Raw genomic sequence first — 24,090 nt, 5'->3', positions numbered from 1 at the left:
TGAAGTCAGAGGTTCAAACCTTCCAAAATGTTGGCTCAGAATTTAATTTTTAAAAATTTAATCATATTATCTATTCGCTTAGATATTTATTTTATTCCTAGTTTTATCCCATATTTGATGAATTTTGCGAAGAAATCAGTTAGTGGAATATTTGGGAGGGGTATTCATTTTTGGTTCTCACTCGAATTTTTATACTAGCTCACAAATTTGAGATTAGAAATTTAATTTTATTTTTAACTTACCTCTAAATCTGGGCCAGGATATGATATTCGCTTAAGTTTTTCAATTTCTTCCTTTAATTTACGATTTTGTTCTTCGATTTTTTTACGTTTCTCTGCCTCTCGGTCCAGTTTTTTCTTCCATGTCTCATCATTTTCAACGATAATTTCCAGACAATGTTGCAGTGTTGTCAATACACCGGCTGTTGTGGCGCGAAATGTTATAGATTCACCCTAAACAGTGAGAAGAATGGAAAAAGTGGTTTAATGGTAAAATAATTAAATGTTGGTTACGTTGTAAGTACCTTAAAATCAATAGGTTTTAAGCCATCACCCAAATCTAAGGGCTTATCCATGCCCTTGTTGATGTCGGCACAGGCATCAAAGTATCTGTAAGGTAAAGGTTAACATAAAAATGGGAGAAAAACATAATGAATGATGGCAAACTAGATGAACAACTTTCAATAAAGGACCTAATTCCTCTTGAAGGTGTTTTCAGTTACAGTTGTGCTTTTATTTTTTTTTAGCGATTTTGTGTTAAACATTTTAAATTGCTTACCTTTGGAGTGTCTCTATTTGCCCAAACAGAATATCCTTAAATGTCTCAATTTCGCCAACCTTCTCCTTCAGATTACGTTGTGTCTTCTTCAAACTGCTGCCACTTGCCACGGATACTGTATTCGACTGCAAGGACATTGTGCTGCCATGACGTCGCAAAGATGTTGTATCTGTGCTGGTACTATCCTCTTTGTACATACGCAACACTTCCACCCAATGCATACGGTCCTCCGGTGTGTCGGCACGTAAACACCAATTATTATAATTATTAACCACAACATCGAATCGAAGTTCATCGGACTCATGAGGCTAAAATGTAAAAGATGAAATTTGCTAATATAATTAAAGGATGTAATTTAATTACGGTTATATCATAAAACAAATATTTACTTTGAGAGAGGAGTTATGTTATTGTTGCACAAAAATGGATATGGACAACATCAAATAAAAACAAATATTTAAGTGGAAATAATTTGAAAAAAAAAAATGTTGTGCTATAACTAAGATTTCTCTATTGTTTCATAAAATGTTTTTGAAAAAAGATCAATGTTGGAGGGTAGGTGTGAAAAAATGTTGTATTTTTATTTGTACAATAGAAGGACGATAAGTACTAAAATCGAAAAAAATAATTGTAAGATTAATCGTAATAAAGGCTGAGGCTACTTCCGATATATATTCAATATATACATTGAATCATAAACGAAATCGGGCCGGCCTTCTCGTACAAGTTTTATTTTTGTTAAAGCTTTGAATAGTTGTAGCACCATTATCTTCCACTGATTGTAAATTCTACCGTTCTGGAATCAAATTCAATTAACTGCTATCAGTATTGTTTACAATTGTAAATTTATTTGAACAAAATAGAACAGAACAAAATAAGCTATTGGACTGTTGTATGAAAATGTCGATATCAAGTCGTTTCAAGTACCCTTCACCTTATGAGATTATAGATAAAACATGTATAAAATAATAATTTTGAAATATTTTCGTACTATAGATATTTTGCGATTAATGAGCGACGTTAAAAAGCTATGTACATATTTTTTTTGTAAATTGTTTATAAATTCGGAAATAATATGCCATTTCGATTTTATTATTACAGGGAGTATTAGTACAGTTTATAATTTAATTCAAATGACAATGGAAATAAATAAAGATGAATATTTCTTTATTTATTTTTCGAAATTTTAAATATTATTAGAATTTTATCCTGATTTAAGATTCAGTTCGTACCCTTAACTTCACAATGCAATTGAAATTGTAGCAGTTAAAAGGCGGTAAAATAAATCGTTGTACATATTCCGCCGCTTGTCCATGTGATTCAACTGGAAATAAATATAATTGATTAAATTGGGGAGTACCCTGGGGTCTATCAAAACAGATAACACTAGCCAAAAAGTGGAACATGACTAAAGTTTATATCGTATTGGGAACATGTTACAAGTTAGAATACATTCATGCCTACTTTTGCCAAAGTGAAATTGTTTTTGTGTTGCTAAGAGCATACTTCACTCCCGCACATACCCACCAACAAATTTTAATAACAGTACAAATTATAAAATATAATTAAAAGAGCAATAAAAATAAAAAATTGTGTTCTTAATTGGTCAGTATTGTTTATAATAAGAAACAAGTAACAAAAGTGTCTGTCGGTGTTGTCGACAGAGATATACCCTCAACTCAACTCAGCCTATGTATGTCAAGAATGAGTTTACACATGGATAATGGATATTAAACATTTTAAAATGTAGAAACTCAAAAAACACTAATCATATTATTATTTTTTTATATTCATTTGTTTCGTTTATTTTACATATAATTCAAGGCGATCGAGCCTAGTAATAAACAGAATTACAATATACATTAACTTTACCTTAAATATAAAACTACTCCACGTTTGTGCCAACCAGGTTATCTAATGATGTAAATTTTTTTGATATATTCCATTTTTTGAAATGTGGAAAATGTTTTCAGTTATAGCAAGGACAATATACAATGTATTAAATCGAGCAGAAAACGATAGAAGATTGGAGTTAAAGCGAGTAGGTGATCCAAAATTAATAAGCGTAAAAAGCGCAAAATTTATAGAAAAATTATGCAAAACCCTAAAATTTTCACAAGGACGCTTGCGAGGGTTTTCGACATTTAGAAATGCGTCACCTTTTCTTTCAATCGAATATAGCAAATATTTTGTTATTGTTTCTCCAGGTACCCCAGCTCCGTGGACAATTGGACGAAGAGTTCTTTTCAATCTCTGGGCCAATAGTACCCATTCAAATTCACATACATTTTTTACCTTTTCCTATTGCGTCCATATAATCTTTACACTTCAATTGAAAAACAGAACACTTGTATGCATGTACTTTGTTAATTGAGTTCCATTCAATTAACAATGACGTCATAGTTCTGTTTCATGGCTGTGGGGATTTCTTTTATTGTTTTTTTTTTTTTTTATTTACTTCTTCTAATTAATGGGAGTTTACATTGTTATCACAGAAAATAATAAACCTATTTTTTTTTTTTTTGTACATGTGATTCAGCTAGAAAATATAAATGCAATGATATTAGGTGGGATTATGAAAAAATGGGAATATTTTGTAAAAAAAACGGTTGAACATCATAAAAATAACTAAAATCGCCATACATTTCATATACTTTACGATTGAAGTTGATTAAAATATTTCAATATTTCAAAAAAAATTCTATATTTCAATATCGAAATTGGTCGATTATTATTAATTGGTCGATTTTGTCGACTATTATCTAGCCTGTACGAAGAAATTTCAAAATGTCGCTGACCATGGTATTGGGGCTATATAGAAACATGCACTTATATTGACTATTTTCTGTTATGTAGCTGTTTACCCTCTGAGGTTGTGAAATGTTAAATTACTGTCAGGTCGTAACTCTCAAAAACCGAAAATGGGCGCTGTACTAAAATGTGGACAAACTTTTTATAATTTTAGGTAGAAATATTTGACACCCAATGACAACCAAAAATATATATTTACAACATTAACATTAATGTTATTTAAAATCGTTTTTGAAATTCTCAAAATACCAAAAGTTTGTGACACCATCTGAGAACCCAATATTAGAGGCCATTCAGTTAAAAATCGTTCCCAAAATTCCGAAGATATCGAATAAGGGAATATATCCAAACTACATCACCTCCAATCCATTCCAAAATATAAATTTACAGCCATTTTGATGAAAACCAAGTTCAACAAAATAATGAAATTTGGAAGTTACAGTAATATGGAGGCTACCCTAAACAGTGGACCAATATTGATCAAATTTAATATGAAAATTTGATACTCGATGATAACCCAAAATACCAAAATACCAAGCAATTCGGTCGGAAAGCGTGCCCGAAAATATCTAAATTTGGTACACCGATTGCTGTTACTGGCCGTTTTTAAGTGGAAACTATTAAAAAAAAAATATTGTGCTATTAGATTAGAATATTTTATAGTTTCATAACAAAACTCTGATAAATGGAATGAGGGCCACAGATGGAGTGTGGGTTCACTAAACCTTTTTTGGAATTCCTAATGAAGGGAGAGACTATTTCCGAAATTCATTATAAATATATACAATCATAAACGAAATCGAGCCGGCCTTTTCGTACACATTTTATTATGGTAAAGCTTCGAATACAACTATTATCTTCCACCGTTCTGGAATCAAATACAATTAACTGCTATTGTTTTTTTAATTGTAAATTTATTTGAACAAAATAGAACAGAACAAAATAAGCTATTGGGCTGTTGTATGAAAATGTCGATATAATCTCACATCACCTTGTGAGATTATAGATAAAACAGGTATAATAATAATTTTTAAATATTTTTATTACATATATCAGTACTATTGACATTTTGCGGTTAATGAGCGACGTTAAAAATCTATGTACAGTTGTTGGTAAATTTGGTTAAGAAAAAATAATAATATAGTGCAAAAACCTCAGTTGGAAACCAATGGCAATCATATGCCCAAAAATTGATATTGAAATTTGGTGAGGAAAAATTTGATTAAAATGGGGAGTCTATCAAATTAAGAACACTTATTACATCTTCAGCCTTATGGTTATTAATCGGAATATCGGTTTTAGACCCCACGTTTCTTTGGACCAAATGAGTTTGGGGCAAAGCCCGTCCGTGTGTCTGTTTGGCTGACTTTTCACGATAACTCTCGACGGAAATAACCGACTTCATCGAAATCAAGTTTGAAGATGGGGAACGTCGGTCCATTCTTCTGGCATATTCTACACAAAATGGTCAACATTTTGCTGGAAATTAATGTTGTAAAATCAAATGAACGAAATACCCCATTTGAAACAAATTTACACATCGTAATATTTTTACCCATCCTATACCACGTCCAAAGATGGATTTGATTCAATATCAAAAGAATGGAATGTCCGATTTGATACAACATTTGCAAATCATTTGATTCAACAGTCCTCTCCTTGTGTGGTACCTCCCCCCGACAGACGGAACGCTAAACATAGTATATCCATTCTTTTCTAGCTGCACATAAACAGGACAGTAGTAGTACGTCATCACTTTCATGTCAATTAAAACTGACAACCAAAATACTATTCACCATGTCCATGAAGACAAATATCAGTGAACTAATGTATGGGGGACATAGTGCGGTTTCCTAAACAAGCCGAAAAACAACAACAACACAATAACAACATTGCCACCCTACTTAATTGTATCGATAGAAAAAATATAGCAAATGAAGTGATATGAGGAGAACACAGAGACAGCAATAACAAATTGGTCATCAAAGACAACAATCTATGCGGGTCAAAAGTCAAAGCACATGATTCCAATTTAATTGAATTTGAAAAAAAATACAACCAACCAAGCACTAAATTCCAAATAACAATAGATTATAGACTAAATATACCACAATAACAATATTCGATCGAACCAATACTAACAGCCTGTTTTTGTAAAATTCGAAACGAAACACAAACCTTTATTTATGTATAAAAATGTTTCTTGATTCACAAAAATAAACACATATTTTTCAAAGCCAAGTCGTTTGGTCATACTGTTTACACTATGTAATTGGATATATTTGTCTTTGTTTTAAATCTTACCTTAATTGTGGCTCGGCTTAGACTTATAGCACCACGACAACCAAAATCTGATTCCGATTCGGATTTATAATAGGATAGGGTACCATCTTTTAGTACAATATAACGTGGTTGCCAGCCATAAATGTAATTGGTCCATTTACTTAGATATCCTCGCAATTCGACACTGCTGTTGTCGATGAATTCCGGTTCGGAATCACTACTTGGCGGATCATTGTGAACCATATTGCTGGTTGATGATGATGTTACCGCTGGTGTTGCTGCTGCTACCGTTTGGGGTGGGGCTGATTTGCCGGCAATGGAGCCACTTGAACTGCCACCATTCAATTGTTTAACATAATTCATTACTCGTCTTCTTCTTGTTGTTTATTTTATACGTATTATTTATTTACGTTCTGCCTTCGCTGCGTATGTTTGCGGGTATGTCTGTGTGTTCTTATAATAAGCAACAAGAAGTGGCTACAATAATAACAAACAGCTGGTAACAGACAACAAATCTATTTATGCACACTTTTGTTAGTGGACAACAAAACCACTTTTCCAAATTCTATTCTCGGTCGTTGTTTTTATAATAAACAAATTTGGACAAACGAACGAGCAAAAATAATCAAAGGAATTTAATGGACGGCCACGTAATTTCCAATTGGAAATTATTTATTTTTTACTCGAAACTAACCACGACGGTCACTGATGAGCAATTCTTCTGTTATCGTTGCGGGTGTTGTTCTTTGCTCGGGCACAACAAAAACAACATAATCTCTATAATTAACACAGAACAACAATAACAAAATGAAGAAATAATCTTTAATTAAAATATAATAAGAGCTTATCCACAGTCACACCTGATTTTTAAATTGTGGTGGATATTTAATCACAATTTAGGCCACAAATCGCCATAAGCCATTATACCCGACCGACCGACCGATTGACGACAGACTTGCAAATCAAGAACATTAAAGAATTCTGCACAACGGAACAGACGTTAAGACCTTGTCTTCTTTTGTTTTGTTGTTATTGTTTTGTTTAGAAAGTAGTATTTTCGCTTGCTTGGGGATAATTTTAAAATTATTATGACAAATAGAAATAGGTTTATGTTATTATGTAAATTGGCTAAATTGTCCTTAATGAATTTATTAATTTATTGCCTTGTTGCTATTATTTTATTGCATTATTGCAGAGCTGTTATTACACACTTGTCACAAAAACACCAAACCACTAGGGATTTATAAGTCGACTTTCGACTATTCAATTCAAATGTCAAAGACGCTCCGCAAATCTGTCGCTCTGGAACGATTTGGTTTATATGAAAAATTCAGAGAAAGGAACGACTGGAACTAGATTCATCTATTTAGTAGGGATGTGTAAATCGATATTTGGTATTGAATGTTCAAAAGGGCATGGTATAATTAGTATGCCTGCTTACTCGATATTTGGTTAAAGTACATTTACATATACGATTTTAAATCGAATCGATTAACGAAATCCAGAAATACACCCTAATTCACGGCCTATAAATAAGGTCACCCAGGGAGACCAGCTGTATATCTGTGCCACTCAAGTTTGCTGTCAAAATGCATTATTGTGAATTGACTTCCATTATGAAAAGGTAAACAAAGTCGAAATTTTTGACGTTAGACTTGAGAAAAAACAACTGTTTTCCAATTTCGACTGTTAACTGGGTGACCTTATTAATAGATCTTGTCCTAATTGTTTACACATACCTTTAATCAAGATATAATGGTCAATCAGCTGATGTTTGTTGGTATACATACAAAATTATTAATTTGCGCCAATAATATTGGTTTGAAATTTGAAAATGAAAAGAAAAATTGGAAAGTAAAAAATCACCTTAAAATCTATAAATAATTTTCATTTGATTTTTCATTTTTGCATTTGGCAACCTTTAAATATAAAAACAAAAAGTTGCAAATTTTGGTACATTGTACATAATTTATATTTATAAATATTTTGAAGTTCCCTGCTTTTAAACTTATAAATATAAGATGTAACAACCGTGGATAAATCTTGAGAGTAATGTTCAACTTTAGAAAATATATTTTGTTTAATTTATTGAAAATATGTCAATCGACATACATAACATTTTATGGAATTTATTTTTCATATTTGGTCTGTTCCCGTACTGCAAGAATCTACTAGTTTTTACTACTATAACGAATTTTCCTTTATGATATCGAAGAAAATAGTAAAATCGTGTAGAATCTTGCAGTACGGGAACAGACCAATTATTTAAAATTGATAGATGAGTTCCAAATTAAAAAGGGTTGCCATCATAAAATTCTTAAATGAGACTACATTATGTAGTTATACCATGAATTACAAGTTTGCAAGATTTTCATTCGTGATTTTAAATTTTATTCCGAAAGTTCCAAAAAATTACATTTTCAAAATAAATTAATTTTATTAATATTTCGTACGTTTTGTTTACATTTTTCAACAAATAAAAGTGACACTAGTGTTACATACAATAACAATTCGATCTAATACACTCGCCAGGGGCTTTTATCCCCGCAATGAATTTTCCATTTCCCTTTTAGATACAAATTATCATTTAAAAAATCAGTCAATACTATTTTATCACTTAATACGGCATTTAATTAGAACTTTTTACCGGGTTAACCTACTTTATGAGGATTTATTTGGCATATATTCAAAGGAATTGACAATTTAAACCCACTGGGTTAACCAAATCCGGTACTGTAATGTAAACGTACTTTAAGAGAATAAAATAAATAGCCAAACGACATTTTCAATATTACATTTTAAATTCGATTTTTATTAGTTTTGATAATAAATTAATAAATTACAAATAAATAATAGCTTCATTAGTTAATTAATGAAAATAAATACAAAACAAAATGTTTATCATTTTCTATAAATATTATTAATATATACAATGTTGTTGTGTTTGTTTTTCTTCCATTTAATTACAAATTAAAAACATAACTTATTTGCTAGACGATGACTTTCAGAGAACACTCATTTGTGCGCAAAAACAAATTTACGTTAATTCTAAATTAATAACAAAAAATATTAAATAAATTAACAAAAAAATAATTTACACAAAAACAAGAAAATAAATTATTAAATAAATAAAAAATTTACTAATTGTTAAGTTTTTTTTTAATTTTTTACAAAAAAAGATAAATATTGCCTTGAGTCCATTAAAAATGTTGTTTTATGGTTTACATGGAATATAAATTACTGGACCTTTTCCTTTTCGCATAATCCCGTTTAATTTCATTATATTCAGGATTTTCTTCATCATCTTGAACTTGCTGATCCAAGATATCTGAAGCGGATATTTTTTGTGGCAGTTGGGGTTTGTTGGTTATTTCTTCGACTTCTTGTTCGTGATATTCACCTTTTTGGGATTCTCTGAAAAGGTGAAAATAAAATACATTAATTTGATAGATTTTGAAGAATATATTTTATGAAATTACCTGTATTTATGATTTTGTATTGCCTTGAAAATACTTCGGGGACAATCTTTGTAATAGGGGAAGCATTCACCAGGCGACACACGACCTTCACCAATTTCTTGTGCCTTAACATATTCTGGTATTAGATCTGAGAAGGGAGATCTAGTCACACTATTGGGAAATATGAAAAAAAAAATATTATTTGTTTAAGAAATAATAGGGCTGTTTGATTAGATGATTATAATTCAGCAACAATAATTTTAAATAGACAAAATGAAGAGAATATTCTTATTGAGTTTTTTGTTGAACAAGTTGTGGGGAGTTTTTATATTTAGTAGTGGACCTGAAGGTAGTATTTTCGATAGATGAAATACTGACGTGGGGTTTTTCGAGATGGACAGGGAGATGAAAGAAGTATTTTCGATTAACTTTTTTCGATAGAGGAGGAGCTGAACAATGTATTTTCGATAGACTGGGAGCTACAGAGAGTATTTTCAATAAACGAGGAGATGAAAGGAGATTTTTTCGTTTTAATAGAGGAAGGGCTGAACAAAGTCTTTTCGATAGGCGAGGAGCTGAATTGATTTTTTTCTACAAATGGGGAACTGGAGGGAGTTTATTAGATAGACAAGTATCTGAATGGGATGTTTTCGACAAAGAGCTGAATGGTGTCTTTTCCTTTTATGAAGAGCTGGCGGAAGTATTTTCGATAGATGACGAGCTGAAGAGATTTTTTCGATAGACGAGGGACAAGAGGAGCATTTTCGATAGACGAGGATCGGAATGAAGTGTTTTTGGTTGGAGTCTTTTCAAATGACGAAGAGCTGAATTGAGTTTTTTCTATAGACGATGAATTAAAAGGAGACTTTTTAGATGAGTCGAAAGGAGTATTTTTCTAAAGATGATTATTTAATTGATGAGGAACTGATGGAAGTTTTCGATATTCGATGGAAGATTAGATGAAAATATTTTTTTAAGCTGAAAGTAGTTTTTCGATAAACGAGCTAATGGTAATATTTATTCTATAGAAGGGTTCAATGCAGCCTATTTCTATATCCCAGTTAAAGGGAGTCTTTTCTATAGACTAACTGAAGGAAGTCTTTTCTATAAACGAGCTGAAGGGGGACTTTATTAGAGACGAGGTGAAAGGAATTTCTAATATTAGCTCTGTCTGTTTACTCGATATTTGGTAACAATTGTTACCAAATGTTACTAAATGTGGTCTGTTTACCCAAAAATCCAGTAAAAGAGAGTCAAGTGAGAGAGCAAGTTTGACAGTTGAACAACAACAAACTTACTGGAGTTTACTGAAAGAATTTTATGCAGTAAGATTTTGCAAACTCAGCAATTTTTGGATCAGCTGTTTTATGATCAAACACACAAATTATTCAAAACAAACTAATTCCTTATATATTTTTAGGCAAGTTCCAGATAGAGGACAATGTATTGATGCAGGAAGCTTTTATGTTCCCGGGGAACATACCAAATCAGTTTTTGTTTTATTGTTCATTTTATTTTTAATATTAAATGCAATACAAATAATTGTGTTTGTCCTTTGTTTGTTGTTTATTTTGGCGCAAATCAAATGTTTTCTTGAATCAGCTGTTTATTTGCTAAATCTTACTAAACGTTGTCTGTTTACTTTTCTCTGCATTATCGCAAAAGAGAGTAAAAAAGCTTACTCTCTGAACTAGAACATACTGAATAAATGTTACTGGAAAAGTAACCAGACACACTTATTTACGAATATGAGAGAGTATTTTTCTACAGATGACATTTTCATAGACGAAAATAAAGTCATTTATATTTAGATGATCATGAAGGTTTTTTTTATTGAAAAAGGAACAGTTTATAGTGAATTATAGTTCTCATGTCCATTAACAGTCAAATATAATCCAAAAACGTAATCATTTCATTTGATTATTGTTACTTACGTTAAAAATAATTTCGCCATTTCACCGAATACACCAAAATGATCCACTGATCTCGAGTGGACCTCACAGATTGTACGTAACAGGCATGCTTTACCATTCATACCGAATGTGGCCAAAAAGTCCTCTACCACACCATACAAAATTACTCTGGAAGAGGAAAAGGAGAAATCATTTATAACCAAATTCTTGTTCGCTTTCATGTTGACATCTAATACCTTTCTCCACCATGGAATATGTGCTTAAAACGTTCGGGTAATTGTGGAAATTCTGGATGGTCTTCATTGTTTGTTTGCTGCTGTTCAATTTTGAAATGGCCACTTGATATTGGTGCCTTATTCTGTTCGCTTAGGTCACGTTTACGTTTGAAATGCAACAGCTTGGTTACATAGTCGCCCAACATTTCACCGGCTGAATGGCCAAAGGAACGGGCAAATATTGGCGGCAAATCACCCAAAGGATTTTGATTGTCGGTCAGGCCCAATTTATCGAAATCGACTAGAATAAAACAAAATTAATTTTTAAATTTTATCAGCCATCCCATTTCTATGTCAACTACTCACTTGTTACGGGGAAACTAATGGTCATATTTGAAAAGAAACCCTCCGGAGGATGTCTCACCAATGGCATCGATATGGTTGGTGTAAATGTCAATGCTGTACCTGGTGGCAGTGCCAATCGTCCATCATCTGTAATCCATATTAAACGTTTTCTACGCGAATGCGGTTGCTGTGAATCGGTATCAATGAATTCTTCATGTTCTATTTCATCGGCCAGTGAATTGCTATGTTGTGTTGTTGTTGCTGTTGCACCGACAGTGGCGGATGTATCTGCATTTGGTATGGAGTCATCTGTGCTAGCCTGGGCTAACAACACCGTAAGCGCTATTGTGAATAAAGCTATTTTTGAGGAGGTGTTTTTTGCGGAGCACAGCCACGTTGAAGTCATGATTTGTTTGGAATTTTTTGTTTTAGCTGAAACGAAGACAGGGAAGGAGTTTAGTTCAAAGGCAATGTAAACAATACAAGTCAAAACATGATATTTTTCAATGTAATTGCGAATACAAAAATTGTACAGAGGGGTTTGAAGTAGTTCTTCGTGAGTCTATATAGACAACTAAAGGGAGTTTTTATAGACGAATTGAAGGGAGACTCCATAGACATATTGAACGGATTCTCCATTGACGAGCTGAAGGTTGTTTTTATAGACGAGCTGAAAGGATTCCTTAGAGACGAGTTGAATAGGATATTTATAAATGAGCTGAATGGAGTATTTATAGATGAGCTGGAGGGAGTCTGTATAGACGAGCTGAAGGGAGTCCTTGTAGATGATCTGAATGAAGTCTTTAGAGATGAGGTGAAGGGGATATTTACAAAAGACCTAAAGGGAGTCTTTATAGATGAGATGTAGGGAGTCTTTACAGACGAGCTGAAGGGAGTCTATATATACAAGCTGAATAACGTTTTTTAGACGAACTGGAGGGAGTCTTTAGATGAACTGGAGAGGGTCTTCATAGATGAACTGGAGGGAATCTTTACAGACGAGCTGAAGGTAGTCTTTATGATAGACGTCCTGAAGGGAGTCTTTATAGACAAGCTGAAGGGAGTTTTTAATACTATATCAAAAAGTTTATTTAGAATGGTCTTGTTTATACATGAAAAGACTTAAGACCAAGATATTTTATTAAAGTCAATTAAAAGTCAGCTTTTTTAAATCTAATGTCAAAAATGTTGAGTTTGTTTACATGGACGTCAATTATGGATTTTCACAGCAAGCTTGAAAGTCAGCTGGTCTCTCTGTATGACCTTATTTAATAGGTCTAGACATGATGCAATAATAAGGTGATGTATCAAAACAAAAACATTTTTGTTTGTCTCGATTATCTGTCAATTTTTTCCTTATAATATTTCAAAAAGTTGACAGCATTGCACATCGAATTCAAGTAAAATTTACCACTTTGACAGTTAATCAAGACATCAGCTGCTTTAAATGGACAACCTATTCATTGTGCCATTGGTCTAGATTAAGACTAAAATTAGAGCACGATCTATTAATAAGGTCACCCAGCAAGCGAAAGTTTTTTCTAAAGTCTAATGTCAAAAATTTGGCTTTTATTTACGTCTTCATAGCGGAAGTCAATTCACAATAATAGATTTTGACAGCAAACTTAAGACAGCTGATATCCTACTGGTCTCCTTGGACGACCTTCTTTATAGGCCTTGAATTAGAGTTTATTTCAAATTATGACAGATAACAGATATAGTTGCCATTATGATGCAATAATAAGGTGATGTATCAAAAGAAAAACATTTGTGTTTTACCCGACCACCTGTCAAATTTTATCTTGTAATATTTTTCATGGTTTGGCAATATTGCACATCGAATTAAAGTAGAACATGGCCTATAAATAAGGTCACCCAGGGAGACCAGCTGATAATCAATACCTCTCAAGTTTGCTGTCAAAATGCATTATTGTGAATTGACTTCCATTATGAAAATGTAAACAAAGTCGAAATTTTTGACATTAGACTTGAGAAAAAACAGCTGTTTTTCGATTTCGATTGCTATCTTGGCGACCTTATTAATAGATTTTGAAGTAGAAAATACGCATGTTGACAGTTAATCGTGTAGTCAGCTGTGCTAAATGTCAATATTACAGAGAAATGCTGCCAAATTAGGGCGAAGACAATTTTTTTCTATAGAGTTGAGATTCTTTTGATAGACGAGTTCAAATGTGTCTTTTCTATAGACAAACTGAAGGGAGTCCTTTTTTGAAGATGACCTGAATGAAATTAGAGTATTTCGAAAAACATAAGAAAAACATTGAAAGCTCAATTTATTCTAATCTGATCAACAAAAATAAACGTTTCTCCTCATTATCATACCGCCAACATACATATGCACGTATGTATTTTCCATAGCTGCATAAATTTAAAATTCAAACATTTACAAGTAATTCCATCTAAATGTAGATTAAAACCCCGTAATCCTGTCTGGTGTCTGATTGCCAAGTAAACCGGTTGTGATGACTTGGCAAAAGCAACCATCGTCATTTCATTGGACTATTTTTATATATTAAATAATTGTTTCTTGTTGTTATTGTTCTAAATTGGTCAATATGTATATCATGATTACCTAGAAAATAAAGAGCAGAACAATGATTTACAAAAACGATCGAATTAGAAAACTGTTTAATGACTTTCTAAACATGTTTAGCTGCCGAAGCAGAACTAGTTTAACTAAATCTTTTCGAGATAAATTTTTGAATTGTCGATATACTTGTCGTTTGAGAGAATATTTGAGTTATTGATTTCATAATACATATTATTAAAATTCTAATTATTTATTTTTATTGTATATTACAGCAGTTTTAATGAGAGCGTTGTAAAATCGAAAGTGATAGAGTCGGTTCATTAAATTGAATAAAGACAACAATCATGGGAAGAGTAAATTGTAGAAGATATTTTATTAAGCGATGATTTTTTAAAAATTATTAGGAGGAAGTCTATCGGCTTATAAACAAGATGAAGGGGATCTGTTCTGTTCTAGACGAGTCAATGGAACTAAAGGGACGGAGGAATGCCCAGAAGGTAAATATTTCTAAGAAGAAGATTTTTTTCATAGACGACGTGAAGGTAGTATTTGTTTATCAAAAAACTGAAGGGGTTATTTATAGAATAACTGAAGGGAGTTCTGAAGCCGAACTAAAGGCTGTTTCTACAGATTAGCTGCTTCAAGTTTCGATAGACGATCTAAAGAGAGTCTTTTTTATAGACGTGCTGAAGGGAGTCTTTTTTAAAGGCGAACTGAAAAGAGTCTTTTCTATGTAGGAGTTGAAGGTAGACGAGCGGAAGGGAGTATTTTTTATGTGAAAGAACTGAAGGGAGTATTTTCTATAGCCAAGCCGAATCAAGTTTGTTTCCATAGACTAGCTGAACGGAGTCTTCTATTGGAGAACTGGAGGATGTCTTTCGTATAGACGAACTTATCTTTTATCTAGAAGACTTAAAGTCAGTCTTTTCTATAGCAGATCTAAAGGGTTTATTTTTATATACGAGCGTTTGGTGTAGTTACTATAGACGAGTCGAAAACAATTTCTACAGAAAAGCTGAAGGTAGCTATAAAAAAACTAAAGGGATTTTGTATAGACAACCTAATGCGAATCCTTGTAGACGAACTGAAGGAAGTTTTTCGGGTAGACATATGTCTATAAAAAAATTGAAGGCAGTAGCTATAGGGAGCCTTTATGGGCGACTTGAAGGGAATATTTCATATAGTCCAGATGAAAATAGTATTTATATAACCTCAGCACCATATACCCTTTGCAAAAGTGTGCCTCATCGAAATATGTTTCTTTGGACCTAATCCGTTTTAGACAATTGAACATTCGTCTGTCTGGTGTCCACGATAACCCTCGAAGGGTGTAATCGATTTCATTAAAACTTAGCACCTCGTAATATTCATTCTAAACTTAGGTCATGTTCGTAAATGGAGGATGTCGGTCCTCTCCTTCTGGTACCTCCCTCACAAAATGGTCCATATGTCGCTGAAATATAATTCTATAATATCATGCAAAGGGACTCAAACCTACAACTTATTATCTCATCAGGTCAGAAGATGAGACGTATTGGTCCACTCCTTCTGTTAGCTCCTCCACAAGGGTTCAAAATAGAAGAGCTAACGGGAGGTTTTTTTATAGACAACCTAAAGTGAATCCTTGTAGACGAACTTAAGGAAGTTTTTCGGTTAGACATGTGTCTATAAAAAATTGAGGGCAGTCGCTATAGGGATCCTTTATGGACGATTTGAAGGGAATATTTCATATAGACGAGATGGAGATGGTTTTTTTATAACCTCAGCCTCATATACACTTTGCTACGGCAAAAATTTGCCTCATCGAAAAATGTTTCTTTGGACCAAATCCGTTTTAGACAATTGTCGTCAATTCGTCTGTCTGGTGTCCACGCTAACTATCGAAGGGAGTAATCGATTTCATTCAAACTTAGCACTTCGTAATATTCATTCTAAACATAGGCCAAGTTCGAAGATGGATGATATCGGTCCACTCCTTCTGGTACCTCCCTCACAAAATGGTCAAAATTTTATTGAAATATAGTTTTATAATATCATGCAAAGGGACTCAAACCTACAACCTATTATCTCATCAGGTCAGAAGATGAGACGTATTGGCCCACTCCTTCTGGTAGCTCCTCCACAAGGGTTCAAAATAGAAGAGCTAACGGGAGGTTTTTTATAGACAACCTAAAGTGAATTCTTGTAGACGTACTGAATGAAGTTTTTCGGTTAGACATGTGTCTATGAAAAAAATTGAAGGCAGTCGCTATAGGGATCCTTTATGGACGATTTGAAGGGAATATTTCATATAGACGAGATGGAGATGGTTATTTTTATAACCTCAGCCTCATATACACTTTGCTACGGCAAAAATTTGCCTCATCGAAAAATATTTCTTTGGACCAAATCCATTGATGGAACCCATCGGCCCACCCCTTCTGGTACCCCCTACAAAAATGTGCAAATTTGGCTAAAAATAATTTTATAATCAAGCGAACGAACTATCCGATTTGAACTAAACAATGCACATCCTAATATTTCAACCATTACTGCATAATGTTGAAATGGTCTACTTTTTCTAAGGGTCGACATTTTTAAAACTTGAAAATCTCAAATGGAAGGTATTAAAAATACCTTCCATATAAAATTCCCGATCATTTGTAGATGTTTTGCTGGTGGAGCGTGTAAAGACGTTTTCCTTTTTTGTAAATTTTAATTTTGAAACAATAATTTGCATACAACAAGTCCGAACCTAACCTACCCTAAATTGCCGTTTCGTTTCTAAATAATTTAACACTGACGCCGAAGAAGAAAAAAGAAAATTGAATGTCAATAATTTCCCATTTATAGTTGCCGGCCATATAGATGGCTTAAAACGCCATCGAATCGTCTCTGTTGGTCAATTAACTTTCTCGTGCTAGTTTGTTGCTTAAGTCTTTTGTTTTCAATGCAATGCAATTGAATTTCATTGCCGTCTGAATAAGGAGTGTGGCGTGCGTGCCTTGTGGTATTTAAACAATGACATTTACAAATTAAATGTTCTTTTAACGAGAAATAATTAAAAGTGAAATTAACAATAAAAACAAAAAATACAAACATTTAATTCTTATATAAGAATCATGATGACTTGCAAGAATTTCATTGGAAATGCCACAGATGTAAGATTGTTTAATGAATGTCAAATTAGTGTGATATGACATCAGTGATAGATAACTGTCCCACTTTGCATTACGTTAGCCTACTTCCTTCCAAAAATAAAACGAAGGAAAATAACAAAACACTTAAAATATTCAAATGTTTTGCTTGACATGTCTCTGCCATGTTATTTATGTACGTAAATGTTTTGTGATAACACAGCACATCACATCGCAATGACACAATCGATTTTAATCGCAAAAACGCGAAGCCCATGTAATTGGAACTGATTTAAAAGGTTTTGTTGTGATTGTTTCTTTGGAATAAAACAACAACATCAGGTTCATCATCATCGTGATGGGCATTGTCGTCATCGTTAACATGGCTTAATTATTATTCAATTATGGTAGTCTGCCCTGGACAATCGCAACTGCAATGCAAGTTTTGGCTATTTAAAGTAAGCGGGTGTGTATGTCTGAGTTTACTCAATTGGGGTCGCGTAACTTTCTATTGAATCGATAAATCTTTCAAATTTGTATTGAGTTTCATGTGGACATAAACAAAGTGTAATTAAAAACCCCCCGACAAAATTATATTAACTTATCATAACTATTTTTTTATTTTTTAGTTATCGTATTCTATACAAAAAACACACACACGACAGCACATAATGGAAGGGGTGCCTTATTGACCCTTAAAAACAAAATTGGCAAAAAATCAATTAGTCTCTGATTTCACTTTCTGCAAGGGAATTTTTATTTAATTTTTGTCACGCATTTTAATAAATATTGAAAACAAATGAAAAAATCGCTGCTGGTCGAAAGCGTAAGGGGGGGTTTTTATTATTTGTTGTTTTTGATATGCAAAACAAAACAAGCTGAACACTGTTCCCTTTTTGATTTGTATTGAGAAATTGTGTAATATGTTTTTTTTATGACAAATGATTGTTAGACGGATGAAAGGGAAGTCGAATTTGATTTTAAATAGGTAATATTGCGAATTTTTATATCGTCAGCCTTATGGCTAATGAGGGTATATACACTTTGATACGGTGAGAATGGCCTCATCGAAATATTGGTTTTAGAACCCATGTTTCTTTGGACCAAATCCGTTTCAGAAAATTTGGAGTCGATTTGCACATGTCCGTCCGTCCCTGCGTTCTCCGTCCGTCTGTCTGGCTGGCTGGTGAGCACCATAACTCTCGAAAGGAATAACCGATTTCATCCAAACTTTGCACATCTTAATATTTCTTCCAAACTTAATTTAAGTTCGAAGATGGGGATTACCGGTCCACTCCTTCTGGTACCTACCTTAAAAAATGGTCAAAATTGTGCTAAAAATTAATTATATAATAACATGCAAATGGACTATCCGATTTTAACGAATCTGTGTACAACCTATTATCTTTACCAAGCCTAGATCAAGTAGAAGTTGGGAGCCATTGGTCCAATCCTTCTGGTACCTCCCACACAAAATGGTCAAAATTGTACAAACATTTATTTTCAAATAACATGCAAATGGAATATCCGATTTTAACGAAACTTTGTACAACTAATTATCTTTACCAAATCTAGATCAAGTAAGAAGATGGGAGCCATTGGTCCAGTCCTTCTGGTACCTCCCCCACAGAGAGTCAACATTTTCAATATTTATAAATCCAATATCAGGCAAATGTAATGTCTAATTTGAACCAAACTTTGCACAACCTATTATCATAATCAAGTTTGATGATGGGACCCATTGGTCCCCTCTTTCCGGTACCTCACCCACGAAGGGTCAACATTTTTAATATTTATGAATCTAATATAAGGCGAATGGAGTGTCCGATTTGAAACGAACTTTACACAACCCATTATTTTAACCAAGCCTAGATCAAGACCGAAGGTGGGACCCGTCTGCCATCGCATCTGTTATACCCTACAAAAAGGGTCAATGTTTTATATTTGATCACCATAAAATCCGAAACATCTTCAATTAAACACATACCTTATATAAAACTAATAATAAAACATGTGTATAACTTCGAATACCTCCTCCACATATCATAGGGTGAGATTCCAGCTCAATCAGTTCACCTATATCCACATTTGGTGTAATTTAGTACAAATTTCCAAAACTTCATACATTGGTTCACCCAAAATTTAAATTGTACAAAATTTAGTTCACATTAGTAAGAATTTCCAAAACCTCCTAAATAGTTCAATTCTACCCCCAAAAGTGATCCTAACTCCAAATACGAAGATTCCAGCTCTATCTGCTCACCCAAATCCAAATTTGGTACCATATAGTACACATTTGTACGAATTTTCAAAATCCCCTACATACCCCAATTATAATAAATGCAAATTTCAGGATCCGAGCTTTATTGGTTCACCCAAATTGTTCCAATTATAGTACGATTTAGTATTTTTCGTACACATAAGTAAAAAAATTCCAAAACTACGTACATATCCCAATCCTACACTCCGACGATAATGTTAATTTCAATTTTCAGGATTCCAACTCAATTTGTACCAAATATAGTACCATAAAAGTACTATACTTTTCGTACACATGAGTACACGCTTTCAAACCCATCTCCTATTATCGAACCTACTACAACCCTAATTCGCATTAAAAATTTAAAGTTTTCTGCTCTATCACATGCTACGAAATTGTACCAAATTTAGTACCTTTCGTATACTTATAGTTCGAATGTCGAAAAACCCCTATCTATTCAATACTCCATCAGTGAACCACATATAAAATTTAAGAGTTCTAGCTCTACCGGTTCGCCAAATACAAATGGTATCACATTTAGTACTTTTCGTACCGTTCTAATACGAATTTCCAAAAACCCAGCCTTATCTGTCACCGTTGGACCAAGAGTGAACCTCACCCAAAATTTCAAGATTCTAGCGATAAGTCACTCTTTTATTAGTATAGATTTTTCCCTCCTCCTTGGATTTAACCTTCTAGTACCTCCCCCCATTTGTTGGGGAGGTACTAGAAGGAGTTGAACATTTTGACCATTTGTGGGGGAGGTACCAGAAATAGTGGACGAATGGGTCCCATCTTCGGACTTAATCTAGACTTCGTAAGGCTAATGGGTTGAGAAAAGTTTGGTTCATATCGGACCTTTCATTCGCCTGATATTGGATTTACTAATATTGAAAATTTTGACCATTTGTGGGGGAGGTACCAGAAATAGCGGACCAATGGGTTCCACCTTCGGACTTAATCTAGATTTCGTATGGCTAATGGGTTGAGCAAAGTTTGGTTCATATCGCACCTTTCATTCGCCTGATATTTTATTTACAAATATTGAAAAATTTGACCATTTGTGGGGGAGGCACTAGAAGGATTTGACCAATGGATCCCAACTCCTCACATGATCTAGGCTTGGTAAACATAAAAGGTTGTATAAAGTCTCATTAACATAGGATAATCCGTTTGCATGTTACTATAAAATTAATTTTTACCACAATTTTGAAAATTTTGTGCGGAAGATACCGGAAAGAGTGGACCAATGGGTCCCATCTTCAAACTTGATCTAGGCTTTGTGAAGATAATAGGTTGTACAAAGTCCGTATGCATGTTATTATAAGATTAATTTTTACCACAATTTTGACCATTTTGTGGGGGAGGTACCAGAAGCAGTGGACCGATATACCCCATTTTCGAACTTAAACTAAGTTTAGGTGAAATATTAAGATGTGCAAAATTTGAATAAATTCGGTTGCTGCCTTCGAGAGTTATCGTGCGCACCAACACGATAACATGTCTGAATCGATTCCAAATTTTCTGAAACGGATTTGGTCCAAAGAAACAAGGGGTCTAAAACCAATATTTCGATGAGGCACATTTTCACCGTATCAAAGTGTATATACCCTCTGAGGGTATAAAAAGAGTAGAACACACAAAAACTATCGGTGGAGTACCGTTCATAATACAAAATCAAGAGATATGTAAAGAGTTATTTGTCAATGTAAAACTGAGCCATATTTTGTACTGTTGTTAACTCAAACTGTATTAAGGGCAGCACAAAACTATGATAAAAAAACAACAACAAAAATAATACAATTAGTGTTATTTCCATATTCTACATTTGAAAATGTTTTATAATAATCCATGTGTAAAGTCATTCTTGGCATACTGTATATATTTTTTCTTCTCGTATTTTCTGCATCAAAAATGTTGACACGTAATGCCAACTTCTAATTCGCCAATGTGATTTTATTTATTTTTAATAATTATCCCTTAATTTGGACATTTTTACTCGTCATCGGTCCCGTACTTTTTGTTCGTTTACTAGCTTTACTATTGCCCCGGGAAGAATTAGCTCATTAATTAGCCTCGGTTTCGACAATCTTACCATTCTTGAACTTTTTATACTCTCAGAGTGATTTTCACATATTTCTCTTTAACTATGAAAACGTAGCAAATATTCGAACCTTTCACACACACCTCCATATATTAACCTAATAGTGTGTGTTTTCTTTTCATTTTCATAAAATGACCCCTTGCCATAATTTATATGAAATGCACTTGACTTTTAACTAGCATTCCAAAAACCACAATCGCCTACAATCCAAGACCATTTCCTTGTTCAGCCGGGCATATAACCACAAAAACAAGAACTCTTTACAAAATAAAAACGGCGTAGAAGAGCTGAAGAAAAACACCTCACTCTAAGACGAAATACAAGAAAGTGTTAAACACCAAACATACAATGTTGTATCTAACTATCCGTTTGCTATCCGACCGACCATTGGTTCGTAAGTTTTGGTTCGCCTGTCTGGAAAGAAAACAATTGCTTCGTGAGTTCAATCACGACGATTTGAAGACTTTGACATTGAAGTGTTTCTTGCTCATGGTGTTTGTTGTTGTTGTTGTTGCTGCTGCTTTAGTGAAGATGATAGGAAAAATTATAATTGCAGGCAATGGACACTGATCCAGAATTTCATTGAAAACATTCCGTCCATTTGAAGTTGTCTGGTAAGGGGTTTTGAAGTGTAACGATGACGACGATGAAAATGAAAACAAATGCAATTTTCTGCCAGTCTGTCTGCCTGACTGCCTACCTGCTTGTCACGTCTATTACTTTTCACTTGTATCGAAGAATTTTATTAAATGAAATTTAATACATATTTTGGTTTTAAAAGCGATGCTTAAGTCACATCAGGAAATACAAATTCACAACAAAACCAAACAAAGCAAAAAATAATCACGATCCCCATCAAAATAAAAAGAAAACCTGATTGGCAAATGTGGGCCAGTCAAATGCAAATTTTTGTTTACAATTCATTGACTTGACGAATCAAAAAAAAAAAAAAAGACAAACAATTAAAAAATATTAACATAACTAATATTATCTACAAGTTATTTTTTATAGATACAGGAACGAAATTCGGCAGGTATCTTAAGAAATAAATCGATCCATATACAATTTCCATAAAATAAAACTGAACAGAGCAAGATATGTAAAATATATGGGACCGATATATAATGGGCTTTGTTGAGTAGTTAATCTACTATAGTTTTGACTTATCTGCACAAACAACACATGCAATTATTTCAGTGCAGAAAAGTCAAAAAAGCAGATATCTGATATTGCCCACCTGCCTCAACCTGCAGTGCATAAACCAGTGACAATGTTAACTGTTCTGAAATACGCGTTCAACGCTAATGAAACAGAAGGACTATTGGAATCGATAAATGTTGTAAAAATGACTATTTTTTACATTAATGTGGTTTGTGCAGCTAAATACAACAATTTTAGTAAGTTGAGGGAAAAAATACAAATATTCTGAGTAATTATCTTAAATTGCAGAATTGCAGGTATGAATTGTGCCCTTTAAACGAAATATTTCAGGGTTAATCTGAGAAAAAGTGCCAAGTAATGAATCTGCAGTAGTTTTGAACTAACTGCACAAACAACACATGCAATTATTTCAGTGCAGAAAAGCCAAAAGTGCAGATATCTGAAATTGCCCACCTGCCTCAACCTGCACTACATAAAAACGTGGCAGTGTTAAAAGCTCTGAAATACGCGTTCAACGCTAACGATACAGAAGGACTATTGGAATCGATAGTGTCAATAATTGAACAAAGTTGTAAAAAAATACTATTTTTTACTTCAATGTGCTTTGTGCAGCTACATACAACAATTTTAGTACGTCGAGGAAAAAAATACAAATATTTTGAGTTGTTATCTTAAATGTGCAGGTATGAATTATGCCCTTAAACGAAATATTTGATTGTTAATCTAAGAAAAAGTGCCAAAGAGGTCAATTTGGGCAGCTAAATCCAATGGGCAGCTATGTACATGACAGCTAAATAAAATCTACTGTATATTGAAAAATGTCTAAAACATTGTACGTTATCCTCTGAGAATCCGAAATATTATCTTGCTGTCACTATGGATGAAAAATACGTCCTTCAAAATACATAACTAATATGGGGCCGGGCTATGTTCTGCAATGAAATATTACATCCTATAATAACCCGAAACACTACATAACTTCAAAACACCTAAAATCGGTTGGCGATCCCTATATGAGGAATATGAAAACCTCGGATGAAGATTAAGATTAAGAAAGCAAAATGCCAAAACAGAAACAAAAACTTAGTTCGGAAAA

At 33.3% G+C, this 24,090-nt stretch overlaps 2 protein-coding genes across 2 annotated transcripts; both read right to left on the bottom strand.

Annotated features, from left to right (window-relative positions):
- Positions 1–164: 164 nt before the first annotated feature.
- LOC133323639 (ceramide transfer protein-like) lies at positions 165–6,234 on the bottom strand. The gene is made up of 5 exons (XM_061532562.1): positions 5,893–6,234; positions 778–1,085; positions 524–608; positions 243–452; positions 165–194 (listed from the first exon to the last, which is right to left on the bottom strand). The coding sequence occupies exons 1-5, from the start codon at positions 6,232–6,234 to the stop codon at positions 165–167; spliced, it is 975 nt and encodes a 324-aa protein (XP_061388546.1).
- A 2,858-nt stretch (positions 6,235–9,092) lies between these two features.
- Positions 9,093–12,208, bottom strand: LOC133323637 (uncharacterized). The gene is made up of 5 exons (XM_061532560.1): positions 11,824–12,208; positions 11,479–11,758; positions 11,264–11,410; positions 9,351–9,500; positions 9,093–9,285 (listed from the first exon to the last, which is right to left on the bottom strand). The coding sequence occupies exons 1-5, from the start codon at positions 12,206–12,208 to the stop codon at positions 9,093–9,095; spliced, it is 1,155 nt and encodes a 384-aa protein (XP_061388544.1).
- Positions 12,209–24,090: the final 11,882 nt, after the last annotated feature.

Source organism: Musca vetustissima, unplaced genomic scaffold (genome assembly GCF_032173495.1).
Source record: "Musca vetustissima isolate MV318-11 ecotype Yass unplaced genomic scaffold, APGP_CSIRO_Mvet_v1 utg7861, whole genome shotgun sequence".
Lineage (NCBI taxonomy): Eukaryota > Metazoa > Arthropoda > Insecta > Diptera > Muscidae > Musca > Musca vetustissima.
Note: the sequence above shows the minus strand (reverse complement) of the source record. Positions and strands in the feature narration are given on the sequence as shown.

What these genes read in the sequence shown, in the direction of transcription:
- LOC133323637 (XM_061532560.1), bottom strand. Translation starts at nt 12,208, where the DNA reads ATGACTTCAACGTGGCTGTGCTCCGCAAAAAACACCTCCTCAAAAATA. An exon ending in ATATTCCATGGTGGAGAAAG is followed by an intron (nt 11,411 to 11,478) that starts GTATTAGATGTC and finishes TTCCTCTTCCAG; the next exon opens with AGTAATTTTGTATGGTGTGG. An exon ending in ATGGCGAAATTATTTTTAAC is followed by an intron (nt 9,501 to 11,263) that starts GTAAGTAACAAT and finishes ATTTCCCAATAG; the next exon opens with TGTGACTAGATCTCCCTTCT.
- LOC133323639 (XM_061532562.1), bottom strand. Translation starts at nt 6,234, where the DNA reads ATGAATTATGTTAAACAATTGAATGGTGGCAGTTCAAGTGGCTCCATT. An exon ending in TAAAACCTATTGATTTTAAG is followed by an intron (nt 453 to 523) that starts GTACTTACAACG and finishes CTCACTGTTTAG; the next exon opens with GGTGAATCTATAACATTTCG. An exon ending in ATCCTGGCCCAGATTTAGAG is followed by an intron (nt 195 to 242) that starts GTAAGTTAAAAA and finishes TTTGTGAGCTAG; the next exon opens with TATAAAAATTCGAGTGAGAA.